Below are 13,141 nucleotides of genomic sequence, written 5' to 3'. Positions count from 1 at the left end.
ATGTTTCTTTTCCCAGCATGCACCTGCTCTGCATAATCACTCCAGCAGCTGCTTCTTAATGCTGTGTTTGCACTGCTGTGCTCCAGCTGGCTTTCTAATAGTTATCTGCTGATAGCGTTACTCCTACCAAATGGCATCATGATGAAACCTGTCAACACTCAAGTAAGCGTATGCATATCAGCAGCCAAGCTTTAAACCACTCTCTTAATTCAAATAGCTCAATAGGTTGTACCACTCTTTGACCACCAGAGGAAAAGGAAAGAACAGTAATGACGTTTCAACTTGTTAGAGTTGTCCACAGTCACTGCTTTCAGTTTCTTGTGACTTCGAAGAGTCTCTCAAACAACCTCATTAAACTGATTTTTATTTTTTTAAAGATTAATACATAAGATAATTGCATTACTTATAATAGTTTCAAAAAGTTTTTAATGTCACAATGGTTTCAAAGACTTAAAAATAAATGTAAAAATAAATAAAAATGCTTCTCCAAATGCATTTCCACCCCAGAGACATCACAGCTTCATAAAGTAGAACCAATGCATCTTGGTAAGGAATAAACACAGAAGTTTGTGGGTTCAGAAATTCTGATTTTAATGAAACATAACATGATTTGCAATATAACAAGTGAGCAACAAATTTATTCAGTATATCACATTGTAAACTAAAGTAATGTGTGCAACTGCAATACGTTTTTAGTTTGTGACGTTTCTTTTTATGAACGCAATCAGCATGCTCACCGTACAATTTAAGGGGTTGACAAATTAAAGTCAAACATGGCAATATACAAACGTGACTTTGTGTGAGCACAATGTGAACAAAATTTGGGTGAGCTTTCATGCAGCATGATAAAAACTTTTTTTTATTAAAGTAATCAAAAGTTCACAACCAGTTTTACATTTTATTTAATTTCCAAATGAAACAGGATATTAAATGAGAAAAAGTAAAGGGCAGACCTTGATTTTATCCACTGGGAATTGATTAAATGGTGACAAAATGGGTCTTTTTATGCACCGTGAAAATGTATTTCAAAAATGAAATAGGCTGAATTTTGACAGCAACAATAAAATTTGGTGCTGATTTGATATTTGCAAAAATCTATATGAATGTAAAATCAAAATGTGGTGCAGTTCAAGATAAAAGCATCTGCCAAATGCATAGATGTAAACGCATTTGGACATGCAAAACATGCCTTCAAAGCTGTAGGGCATAAATCATTGGTAGAGGAACTAGACTCTTATTTTTTGGATACTATGAGGCTGTGGTAGAGGGGCTTCACAATAATGTGCAGGTAGAGCGAGCTGTCAATGAGGTACTCGGATGCTCTACGCTGCAGGTCCGCTTCCAAGAGAAAGTCTCCCGCCTCCTCCGTGCTCTGGTGGAAGTTGTAGACATGACGGACCACCACCTTCCCCTGCTTGCGGGCCGAAACGATGACGGTCTTTTGAAAGCTGACGCCAGCAAACTCCGGGCTGGAGGTGGCAGGTGTGACAATGATCCGCGGACGCCCCCCGTCGGTACGAGTGGGCTGCAAGGACCCCTGCTCCGGGTAAGCGGATCGCACGCTGAGAGGAAGCCAGCGCGGAGAGAAAAGAGCGTTCCACGTCACGCGTTTGCTGGCGTCGTAACCGCTCGGCCCGAGTTGAGTCTGAAAGCTGAAGCTGCGGTCGTCCCGCGTGGGGTTGTTGATCACCCACGGGGAGCCCCATGCCGGCGACAGGTAGTTACGTGGCATGAAGAGGCTGCAGTTAACGTCGAAGTACTTCGCGAGCTGGACGGGTGAGGCTGAGTGGAACTGGAAGGCCAGGAAGAGCAGATCGCGTACGGATTCGTAATATTTCAACATCAGAGAAGACTTCTTCTGCAGGTGGAACAAATGTTGAGGTGGTATCATGGCGTAACGTATCGCTTTGAGTGCGTTCTCGGCCGTCTCACCTGAAGGCTGGTTCTGGTTGATCCAGGCTTCCAGAGCTTCGTACAGCTCCAGTTCGCTCTGCAGAACCAGGTCTGAGCGCTGCAGCAAAGACAGCATCAGTTCTGGGCTCACGGAGCTCCACTCGGCGCTCTGGAGAACCGATGACAGGTTCCAGGACAGGTACTGCAGGCAGCTGTTCTGCAGGCTCACGTCCCCGATCTGCGTGGCGTATTGGTACCAGGTCACCACGTGACCCGTGGACGAGTCGCTGGACAGGTGCTGGGTCATGTATTGGGCGAGGCCCTGCTGGAGGTCCCACACATGATACTTGCTGGCGAGCTTGTGTAAAGGAATGGCCTGGTTCAGACGCACTGTGATGTCACCGCAGTACAAGTACCTGCAGGGAAAGAGATCGGGCTGTGAAAATCAACCTTCCCATTGATGTTTTACCTGAGATAACTTTCATTACCCTGAAACTTTACCCTCAAAACCTGTGTAGAATGATAATAACATAACACAACTGAAGGGTGCACTAAAAGTATTTTTTTTCCTGTTCTTCATCTTCTCATTTTAAGGAACCCCACACCTGACATGCAAGATTTTTTCCATCAAGAGGTGCATACATTTTTGGTCAAGATCTTGTGTTGCCAATGCAAGAGTCCAGCACTCTGTAAAGTCTCCTCCAGCACATCCCAAAGACTTTCAGTGAATTTAAGGTCTGGACTCAGAGGTGCCGATTCATGTGTGAAAATGATTCTTCATGTTCCTCCCAACCATTATTACACAATCTGATCCTGATGAATCATTGTCATCCTAGAATATGGCCATGATGTGTCTTCCTACATGGTTGTTTAAGAAATGAAAAGCTACACACTCCATCACTTAGGGTTAGAAGAACTGATGCCAAACATATAACATGTTAGAAACATAATAATCACTGCAATACTGATTCAATCACTGACTCTTAAGCATTTGCCTATTTAAATCCAAACAGTGAATTTTTTTTTTTTTTTTTTGGCCGGTCAGTGTACTGTATAATGCGCACAATTTATTTAAAGCGAGGGAACAAATTGATAAAGCTTGCTGATGTAAGTTGTGGGAACAAATTGTTAATTCAAGGGCACGATATACATATTTTTCCTGACATAATGTGAGGCCTAGATGTAAGTAAAACCTGGAAATATTCATGATCTTTCACCATTGTGTCCTTTTGACTGTCCCTCTAAAATATGTACATTAGTTGCATTAGTTTTATCTCTAATTTTGTCATGAAATTCACTACTTTATTAGGTTATATATGCATATCAATGTATGTAATGGTTTGCATTATTTTTATATGGACCCCAGGAAGCTTTGTGGAAAGTAATGTTTAAATACTTGATTTAAGTTTCCCTCCAAATGCGTTTTGTGGAAAATTTATAAAGAAATACAACAAAACTAAAAGTAAAAAAAAAACTATAGAACAACAAAAAACAATAGAACATATAAATCAAATTAAATAACTTTGTTGAAAATCCACAATATAAAATAAAACAAAAAACAATTTAAGATATATAAACAATAATTTTAAAATATACAATTAAAACAAAATAGAAAGCAATAAAAATATAAATAAAATTGTTTTATTGAAAATCTACAATATAAAAAAAGAAAAGAAATAAAAAAATACACAAAATGTGCCACCTTGCCTATTACTAGATGAAACATTTTTATTCCTTTTAAAAAAAAAAAATCCTTACATCTTTTGTACCCGTACTCCACAGTACAAATCAACAAGACAAAGTGAATCTAAAAAAAATGATTTTCATTACGAGAGCAATACATTACTATCTACCAAAGTCAACTAAAAGGCAAACACATTACATCATAGATTTTTTCCCAGAAACCCCAGTTGCTCCCAGTTAGTGGACTGTTATGGCCTATTGATTATAGATTTAGGCTTGCAATTAAAAGGTTGTATATAGGTTCAAGGGTAAAGCATGGGCAGTCACCTCAACCACGTGTTGCTCCAAGAGAATTGTAAATCACTTTGTATAAAATTACTAAATGACCAATTATTAATGAATCACTCACCTAATGAACTTATCAAAGACAGCTGCACAGTCTGGCGTCTCTCTGAGGACCATCGCAGTGGAGTTACGGGTCTGTAGGAGCTCTTCAAACACGTCGCTCTGTAGGGTCAGCACCAGCGAGTGGACCTGGATCACCTTCACCTCGTCCGTGTTCAAGGTCTGCACGCGCAGGCTCACGTCACTGCCGTTTCCCTGGGTCAGCAGGGCCTCCATGCGCTGCACCAGCACCATTGAATGGTTCAGTGTGGTAGCACTGTTCTCCAACACCACATCTGGCTTCAACGCTGCTGAAGGACAGAAATGTGACAATTGTGAGCCGATTGAGGCAACGAAAGAAGAAGCAGCATAAAGTGTGTTCAGAAGAGTAACAAACCGTTTTTGTTCCTGCATGCATTTGCACTCCATATTTTATCAGTTTTTTAATAATGTATGAATAAATCTCTCATAGATTCACAATTGTGGCAATTCCTTCTTGTATGTCATTTATGTACTTGGGACTGGTGTTATAAATTTGAAACACACCCCAGAAATTGGTTTTCCATCCAGCTCTTTTTGGCTGTGAATTTTCCTCCTTTCAAAATCATAAAAATAATTTGTCATATAATATTAAGTATGAGAGCAATTATATTGCGTTTCAAGAGCCCAAGCCCAAGAAAAGGAGGAAAAACATCCAAGCCTGAATACAAAATCACAAGCAAGACCTTGTTAATGAAAGGCTTTGACTGCTGCTCGCTGCTCTTGAAGTCATGTGACACATTCACTCGCGCCTGACACTTTGATCAGTTCAGTCGTTTGAAAGCTTCTGCATTTCCTGTAAAGATGGTGACTTCTCTTATAACTGCAATGGAACTGTGCAACATTTCTTTCTATAAAGAAATATTTTACAGATATTTAGAAGCTTTTTGTGTTAAATACTAAAAACATGGCTAGGAAAAAGTAAAAATTGTCATAAAGTATCTTATCTCATATAACATATATGAAAAATATATGGCTATTCCAAGGACTACAAAAAAAAAAAATCCATGCTCTTACCTCCTACACATAGTGCAACACAAAGGTTGGCCAGGCAAACCACGGCTGGAACGCTTCCTCCAGAGTTCACCATGTCTCTTCCTGTATTAATGTCGTCCTTCTTTCTTCTGGATGCCTTTTTTTCACCCCAATCTCTCTCTCTCAGTATGTGCTGCCCAGGCTCCCTGTCCCACACTCTTTATGTAGGACGCTGGCACATCGCTGAGCATCTCTCAGCCTCACGAAGCCCATTGATTGGTGGAACCCGGCTGGGCCGTTGCCATGACGACCGCTTTGATTGTGAGTTTCTCCTCTTTCAATGTTACATGATATCGATCTGTGGCACTGGGCCGCGTGTTTGGACTGAAGTGGGCGTCTGGAGTGGGATGCGGTCTACACATGGGGACTATTGCTACTGTATTAGCTCAAATAAAGGAATATATTGGAAGATGAATATTATTGCACATTGGTCACAATGTTGGATTGCACAGAGGATATCTATTCAGTAACATCTTAAAACACATAAATGCATTCGCAGATCACTGATTGGGTGGCTAAGCACCCATTCTATGCAATTTAATAGATTTATACAATTAAAATCAAAAGGTAAAGCATGAAAAGGAAATAACAAATTCCAAAATTCTGTAACAAACTAAAATGTTGTAGCTTTATAATAAAAAATGACATAAAAATTCCCACCATGATGCCAGGATTTTGCTATGGGGTTCCTTACTGTTAATTACTGGCAAAAAAGCACATCCAGGCCTTTAAAGTAAATATATGGGATTATTTCACCCTTGTTTTACCATTCTCTATAGGTTAATTAATATTATGCATGTGGAAATATGTGGAGAATTACACTGTTTATATGTGCTTTAAATGATAAAGTACTGTCAAAGATGACACCCAAACTTTTAAACTGTTTAGAAACGGACACTGTAAAATTATTAATATCCACCGAGGAACATTTAGATTTGGCCAGATTGGTTTTTGAACTATCAAGAAGAATTTCAGCTTTACTGCTGATAAGTTTAAGAAGATTTTATGTAAACCACTCTTTAATTTCAGCTGAACAATCTGAGAGGAAAGATGGAGGAAAAGTAGAGGTAGGTTTGGAGGACAGGTAAAGTTGGGTCTCATTGGCGTAGCAGTGGAACTGAACACCAAATTTCCAAAAAAATATTACCAACAGGTAAAGAATAAATAATAAATAAAAGAGGACCCAAAACAGAGCCCTGCAGAACACCTGTATTGACGTATGAAGGCTTTGATCTAAACGGCTTCAGCTGTACAAACCGAGTACGACCTGTAAAATAAGATCAAAATCCAGTCAAGGGGATACCAATGATTCAAATAGACTCCAATCTAACAGAATGCTGTGCGCCGAGAGCACTATGATATGGACAGAATCCAGATTGAAATTGATTATACAAACTATTATCAGAAAGATGATCCCAGAGCTGGGCTGCAACAATCCATTCCAGTATTTTAGAAAGAAACGGTAGATTTGAAATGGGGTGAAAATGATTAAAGTTACTTGAATCAGCCTCCAGTTTCTTAAGTATATGAGTTATCACAGCAGTTTTGAGTGAAGATGGAACAATACCAGAAACAAGTGACAAGTGTATAATATCAGTAATTAAAGAGAAGGTAAGCAGGCTTTAACCAAGTACACTGGAATAGGATCCAACTGACAAGTGGTAGATTTATATTTTGAATAATACAGACTACTTCCTCTGTGCTTGGAAGTGTAAATGTGGAAAGAGTAGAAATTAGAGGTTGATTAGAACAAGAGTATTAAGGGAACAAATGCATATGAATTCACTGTGCACTATATAAAAGTGTGAACATTTATTTTTATTTTGCCTTTTATACAGTCCTGTTACATCCACTTGTAAATATTTCACAGCAAAATTCATCAATATGGCATTGTTGATCAGCAGAGGTAGCAAAAATGTATAGAATAACGAAATATACAATATAGATATGATAGAACACTATACAATACAAAGAGTAGAGTATCATGTGGAGGTCCTGGTGGCCCTGTCCTGCTCATATTTGTCTCTCTGCTGCTGTTTCATCTGTCTGTACAGCTGCACCGCTCTCTCCCGCTCCTCCTCCATCATCCTCTTTCTCGCCATAGAGGGTTTGGCAACCGACACAGGACTGTGACCCAGGAGGGAGTTCAGGAGAAGACCTTTGGGTGCCCCCTTGAGGTCAAATCACAATGGGAATTATGAATTATGACCAAAATGCATTTTAATTAGCATCTCAAAAGGGAGTAGATGCACAAAAATAGCTTACCTGGGGTTTGACTGTGGCTTTCCTTGGTTTAACACTCAGTAATGGAGGCGCCATGGCAACCTCTCCAAACGGTACCTCATCTAAGAGGAAGAGACATGATGCTCGGGGTACATTCGGACATTTGATGAAAATGCTGAATTTACATTTATATATATATATATACCTTTAAACATCTCCTCCTCTTCACGCTCCTCTTGCTGGTTTAACTTCTTTCTCTGCTGCCGAAGTTTCTCTTTATTGAGCCTAAAATAAAGCTAAGTAAACTTTAACACACTATGGCAGTATTTGAAATGACTATAATCTTTATTTATAGAGAAACTTTGCAACAAGCAAGTCAAGGGTGTGCAGACACAAGCGTTTTGCATGATTATTTAATGCATTTGTTGTCAAATTGATTGGACTGACAAGCTTAATCAATTTAGCAATAAACGCCATGATCACACAAAGACCATGGTGAAAATAAAAATGATATGTCCATGTTTTTGTGTTCCCCTGAGAAACTTTGTGTTCTCGCAAGACTTTCAAGCTCTGCTTGTTTGCAAGTGAAAGCAAAAAGTATTGTGAGCAAACAAAGTTTTTCTGGGGAACACAAAGGTTCCGTAAGCAAAATGCAAAAGCTTTTGCAAGCGAACGTAAAGTTTCTCAGGGAAACAAAAATATTTGGGTAACACTTTACTTACAGCCTTTATGTACAGTATGATGCAGTATAAAGGATATTCATAATATATGTTATAATGCATCATAAACTTTCATAAAAGTTAACATGCATTATAATTAATATTTGCTGAATCTGTAATTGGTTGTCTGTCTTGTTATTTTTTCCATCACTATGTCCTTTTAAGGACTCTGTATTAACGTCCCTACTTTGCAGTTTGAGTGTTAATCAGTAATGCAAGTCAAACTAACCAATTCTTTTTAGTAGATTTCTTTTCCTCCGTCTTCTCTTCTTCCTTTAGCTCGACCTCCGGCTGTCGCTCTAGCTGGTTGTTCGTGAGGAAGAGGACGTGCTCAGTCGCTTGGGTCATGCGGTTGATGTAAGCTTTCTCTGACTCCTGTCGTCCTCTGCGAAAGTGTGGGACAGGAATATCTCCTGAGAGCAGCTTTGGCTTAGAGGCTAAAACAAGAGATATATATGAACACACAGCAAGATGTTCCCACTTGCCACTGGTCGTGTCCTTGAGCAATATTTGTGGGTCACTAGCTTGACCCACATCGCCCACATGAAGCACCTAAATCAATTTTCAACCAACGGGCAACTTGCATGTAATTGTTTTAAAAGAATTCTAATCTTGCATAAATGGGTAACAATTTTGTGCAGTGACAAAAATATATACAGTGAGGAAAATAAGTATTTGAACACCCTGCTATTTTGCAAGTTCTCCCACTTGGAAATCATGGAGGGGTCTGAAATTGTCATCGTAGGTGCATGTCCACTGTGAGAGACATAATCTAAAAAAAATATCCAGAAATCACAATATATGATTTTTTAACTATTTATTTGTATGATACAGCTGCAAATAAGTATTTGAACACCTGTCTATCAGCTAGAATTCTGACCCTCAAAGACCTGTTAGTCTGCCTTTAAAATGTCCACCTCCACTCCATTTATTATCCTAAATTAGATGCACCTGTTTGAGGTCGTTAGCTGCATAAAGACACCTGTCCACCCCATACAATCAGTAAGAATCCAACTACTAACATGGCCAAGACCAAAGAGCTGTCCAAAGACACTAGAGACAAAATTGTACACCTCCACAAGGCTGGAAAGGGCTACGGGGAAATTGCCAAGCAGCTTGGTGAAAAAAGGTCCACTGTTGGAGCAATCATTAGAAAATGGAAGAAGCTAAACATGACTGTCAATCTCCCTCGGACTGGGGCTCCATGCAAGATCTCACCTCGTGGGGTCTCAATGATCCTAAGAAAGGTGAGAAATCAGCCCAGAACTACACGGGAGGAGCTGGTCAATGACCTGAAAAGAGCTGGGACCACCGTTTCCAAGGTTACTGTTGGTAATACACCAAGACGTCATGGTTTGATATCATGCATGGCACGGAAGGTTCCCCTGCTTAAACCAGCACATGTCAAGGCCCGTCTTAAGTTTGCAAATGACCATTTGGATGATCCAGAGGAGTCATGGGAGAAAGTCATGTGGTCAGATGAGACCAAAATAGAACTTTTTGGTCATAATTCCACTAAACGTGTTTGGAGGAAGAAGAATGATGAGTACCATCCCAAGAACACCATCCCTACTGTGAAGCATGGGGGTGGTAGCATCATGCTTTGGGGGTGTTTTTCTGCACATGGGACAGGGCGACTGCACTGTATTAAGGAGAGGATGACCGGGGCCATGTATTGCGAGATTTTGGGGAACAACCTCCTTCCCTCAGTTAGAGCATTGAAGATGGGTCGAGGCTGGGTCTTCCAACATGACAATGACCCGAAGCACACAGCCAGGATAACCAAGGAGTGGCTCTGTAAGAAGCATATCAAGGTTCTGGCGTGGCCTAGCCAGTCTCCAGACCTAAACCCAATAGAGAATCTTTGGAGGGAGCTCAAACTCCGTGTTTCTCAGCGACAGCCCAGAAACCTGACTGATCTAGAGAAGATCTGTGTGGAGGAGTGGGCCAAAATCCCTCCTGCAGTGTGTGCAAACCTGGTGAAAAACTACAGGAAACGTTTGACCTCTGTAATTGCAAACAAAGGCTACTGTACCAAATATTAACATTGATTTTCTCAGGTGTTCAAATACTTATTTGCAGCTGTATCATACAAATAAATAGTTAAAAAATCATACATTGTGATTTCTGGATTTTTTTTTTAGATTATGTCTCTCACAGTGGACATGCACCTACGATGACAATTTCAGACCCCTCCATGATTTCTAAGTGGGAGAACTTGCAAAATAGCAGGGTGTTCAAATACTTATTTTCCTCACTGTATATTGCATGTTTGAAAGTTCAGTGTGAGATTATTTGAAACCACTGCTTCAAAAAAACAAAAACACTATTGGTCCTCTAGGCGTACTGACGACATTTGATATTGACATTAACAATAACATCATTACCAATCTTCAAGCTTCTAATGAATGATGTCATGTATTAATTTGAAAGAATGTCATGTTTTAACAGCTTATATGAATAAATGATTAACCAGTGACAGATTTAACCCAGCTCCTGACAGATTTTAAGCAGTAAATATTTGTTTAATAAGTGATCTACATTTATATTAAGTTACAGAGTCTTATTCTGAATGATTTTTAACTCAAAATTGTATAATCTACAGTAAGTATATGGGTCTGCTTTTTGTGTAGTACAAGCTGCAGCATTTATTTACCCCCCTTCCATTATAATTAATTTTTTGAAAATTGTGTAAGACAGGCACTACCTTTTCCTCTTTTCTTTGAGCCTTGATTCATCATCTCTTTACTCTTCATGATTTCACGCAAACGACGAGGAATCTGCTGGAGGTGATCGTCTGATGCAGGGTCAGCATGTTTATTTGACTTCTTTGCACTAATAAAAGACAAGAAACTTAGATTAGATATATGAACACCAATCAAATGAGTACATTTGTATCTTACAAAATCAATGATGTTTCATAAAAACTGGAATTTTGAAGGAAAACAATGGGGCTATTAAAACGTCAAAGGAACAAAATAGTTTTCGATGATAATGCTTGGTCATTGAGATTTGATTAAAAGCAAAAAATATAAGTTTTTTTATGTTTAAGAAATACCTACAATTGATATTTAAATCATTTAGAATATAAGATGAATATAATTTCAGAACTATGCTTATATACAAGGGTCCCACAACCCAAATACATTTATTTTAGCCATTCATATTAATGAATACACTGTATGAAGATGGCATTTTCAGGTTTTGGACACAGCCTTTTCAAAACACACAGTGGATATTAATACATTTTGCTGTGACGTTCAGCCAGTGTAATAAGAAATCATAAAAGATGCAAAGTTACCCAAGTATACCAGAATTAATTACGTTATGTACTAGGAAATGTTTTCACCATTTTCTGTCAATCCATATGATATATATGGTTTAAATTAAGCAATATTTCTACATTCTACTTGTTAATGTTGGTTATGTTTACCAGTTGAAATTAATATCCAGACATAGCCACAAATCTCTCTGAAACGCCGTTACTAATGAAGAATTAAACCTCTGATTTAACGTTACCTGAAATGCTTCTCATTCTTCTGTTGTTTGAGTTGTTTTTCTGGTTTCATTGTGTATTTTTATGTAAACAGCGTTTTTCTCTCAGTTGACTGTAAACTCATGTGGTGTGTTCTTCCTCCTGCTCGTCTTCCTCTGCGCTGCGGAGATCAGCGGCACATCAGCGCGTTACTGCCACTCACTGGAGGATGTGTGAACTACTCACTCCGTCCGCGAGGGTTCTGACTCCTGAGGTAAATCATATTTGAGAGTTAGATAGTCAAAAACACCATTTTTGCGGGATTATTACCATTAGTTATACCATTATACCTTTACTAACTTCCAAAGTAAGTATCTAAAGTTCATGAACGCATTTCTCCTACGTTTATTTCCTTTGTGTTCCCCTGTTTACATGTAGACAAGGCCTACTACTCAGGACGGCCACTGTTATTAATTTATTCTCATAATTATTCACATAATGTTACAGTTAACATAAATTTCACTATTTCATGTACAAAACTTTACAATAATAGACACCTCTGTTTTAGTCCCTTCTGAATCAGTAAAGTTGTGGGCTAGAAGTTAACGTCGTGGGGGAAACAAATATCATTTAGTTTTAGTTATTGTTAGTTCCATACTGTTCCTGACTTTGTTGACCTATCTTTCTGGACTTCTCCAAATCACTTATTTTCTCTTTCCTTTATTACTGCTAGGGGAGGGCCGGGACAGTTGAAACACTTTTCAGATAGCCTAAATGTCGTTTTCTAAGATAAGGTTAGAGATTTTTTTGTGATTAACAACTTAGTATCATGTGTTATTCGGTACAAATATAGAATGATTTAAGTAAAATTTGACTTTGAACGGTAGTTGTGCTTTGTTTCAATTGCAACACGGGTGGGACGGATGAAACATAACAGTTTAAACAGCAACTATTCATCTAATGCTTGTTTTTATGAACAATACTTGACAAGTAACTTACAGTATGTACATATTGTTACAAACATATTTTGTCATTTATTTTAATTTAAAGGTTCATATTAACCATTTTTGTTATGTCACCCAATAAACAATAGGCGATAAGCCTATGCACATTTTGTAATCTTTCTAATAGGCTATTTTGATGAAGATAGACAAATCCGTTTACAATTAATTTTCTTACATTTCTTCCTTGAGTCATATTGAGTGTTTGCTAGTTGAATAGCCTGTTATTATCGAAGAAAACGACCTCGAAGAAAACGAGGTCAACCAGAAGACGATAAATGAAATTTATTGAAGATTGGACAATTGATGATTATTACAGAGATAGCATGTGTTGCATAATTGAAAATTAATTTGCATTAAAAGAAACACAAGTCTAGGAACACTATATGAATCTATGAACAGTATAGGCTATGACCAGGTTTAACGGTCGGGACGGTTGAAACACTTGTTTCAACCGTCCTGACAGCGCCTTCTGTCATTTAAACCTCTTTTGCCCTTAAACTAAAAAACTCTGATATTGGTGTGTTTCAGTACTAATACACCTGCCGTATTATCATTACAATGGCACATGAAACAATAAATCCAACTTGTCAGTCAAAAAAAAGTACCGCACGAAATAATTCACTTACCGCACTCAAAAACAGCTTTGCGGCTTTAACTCCAAAACAGCACGACGTAAAGAAGAAATG

At 38.5% G+C, this 13,141-nt stretch overlaps 2 protein-coding genes across 2 annotated transcripts; both read right to left on the bottom strand.

Annotated features, from left to right (window-relative positions):
- Positions 1 to 569: 569 nt before the first annotated feature.
- Positions 570 to 5,225, bottom strand: btbd17b (BTB (POZ) domain containing 17b; the record flags this gene model as incomplete). The annotated part of the gene is given in 4 exon segments (XM_084435623.1): positions 570 to 2,309; positions 3,986 to 4,271; positions 5,017 to 5,144; positions 5,146 to 5,225. Coding segments are annotated over 4 exon segments (1,569 nt in total). The 3' UTR covers positions 570 to 1,234.
- Positions 5,226 to 6,831: 1,606 nt separating this feature from the next.
- On the bottom strand, positions 6,832 to 11,709 carry ccdc137 (coiled-coil domain containing 137). Its single transcript, XM_084419812.1, has 6 exons — positions 11,496 to 11,709; positions 10,684 to 10,811; positions 8,206 to 8,413; positions 7,463 to 7,542; positions 7,300 to 7,379; positions 6,832 to 7,205 (listed from the first exon to the last, which is right to left on the bottom strand). The coding sequence occupies exons 1-6, from the start codon at positions 11,543 to 11,545 to the stop codon at positions 7,017 to 7,019; spliced, it is 735 nt and encodes a 244-aa protein (XP_084275938.1). The 5' UTR covers positions 11,546 to 11,709; the 3' UTR covers positions 6,832 to 7,016.
- Between the last annotated feature and the right edge of the window lie 1,432 nt (positions 11,710 to 13,141).

The sequence above is a fragment of the Rutilus rutilus genome, assembly GCF_951802725.1.
Source record: "Rutilus rutilus genome assembly, chromosome: 1".
NCBI classification, from domain to species: Eukaryota; Metazoa; Chordata; class Actinopteri; order Cypriniformes; family Leuciscidae; genus Rutilus; species Rutilus rutilus.
The sequence above is the reverse complement of the archived record's forward strand: the minus strand, read 5'-3'. Positions and strand labels throughout refer to the sequence as shown.

Bases quoted from the DNA above. Each gene is read 5' to 3' on its own strand.
- ccdc137 (XM_084419812.1), bottom strand. From the start codon at position 11,545: ATGAAACCAGAAAAACAACTCAAACAACAGAAGAATGAGAAGCATTTC. The intron at 7,543-8,205 runs GTTAGTTTGACT...GCTTTATTTTAG, and splicing joins AAATCTACTAAAAAGAATTG to GCTCAATAAAGAGAAACTTC. The intron at 7,206-7,299 runs GTAAGCTATTTT...TTTGACCTCAAG, and splicing joins AAGCCACAGTCAAACCCCAG to GGGGCACCCAAAGGTCTTCT.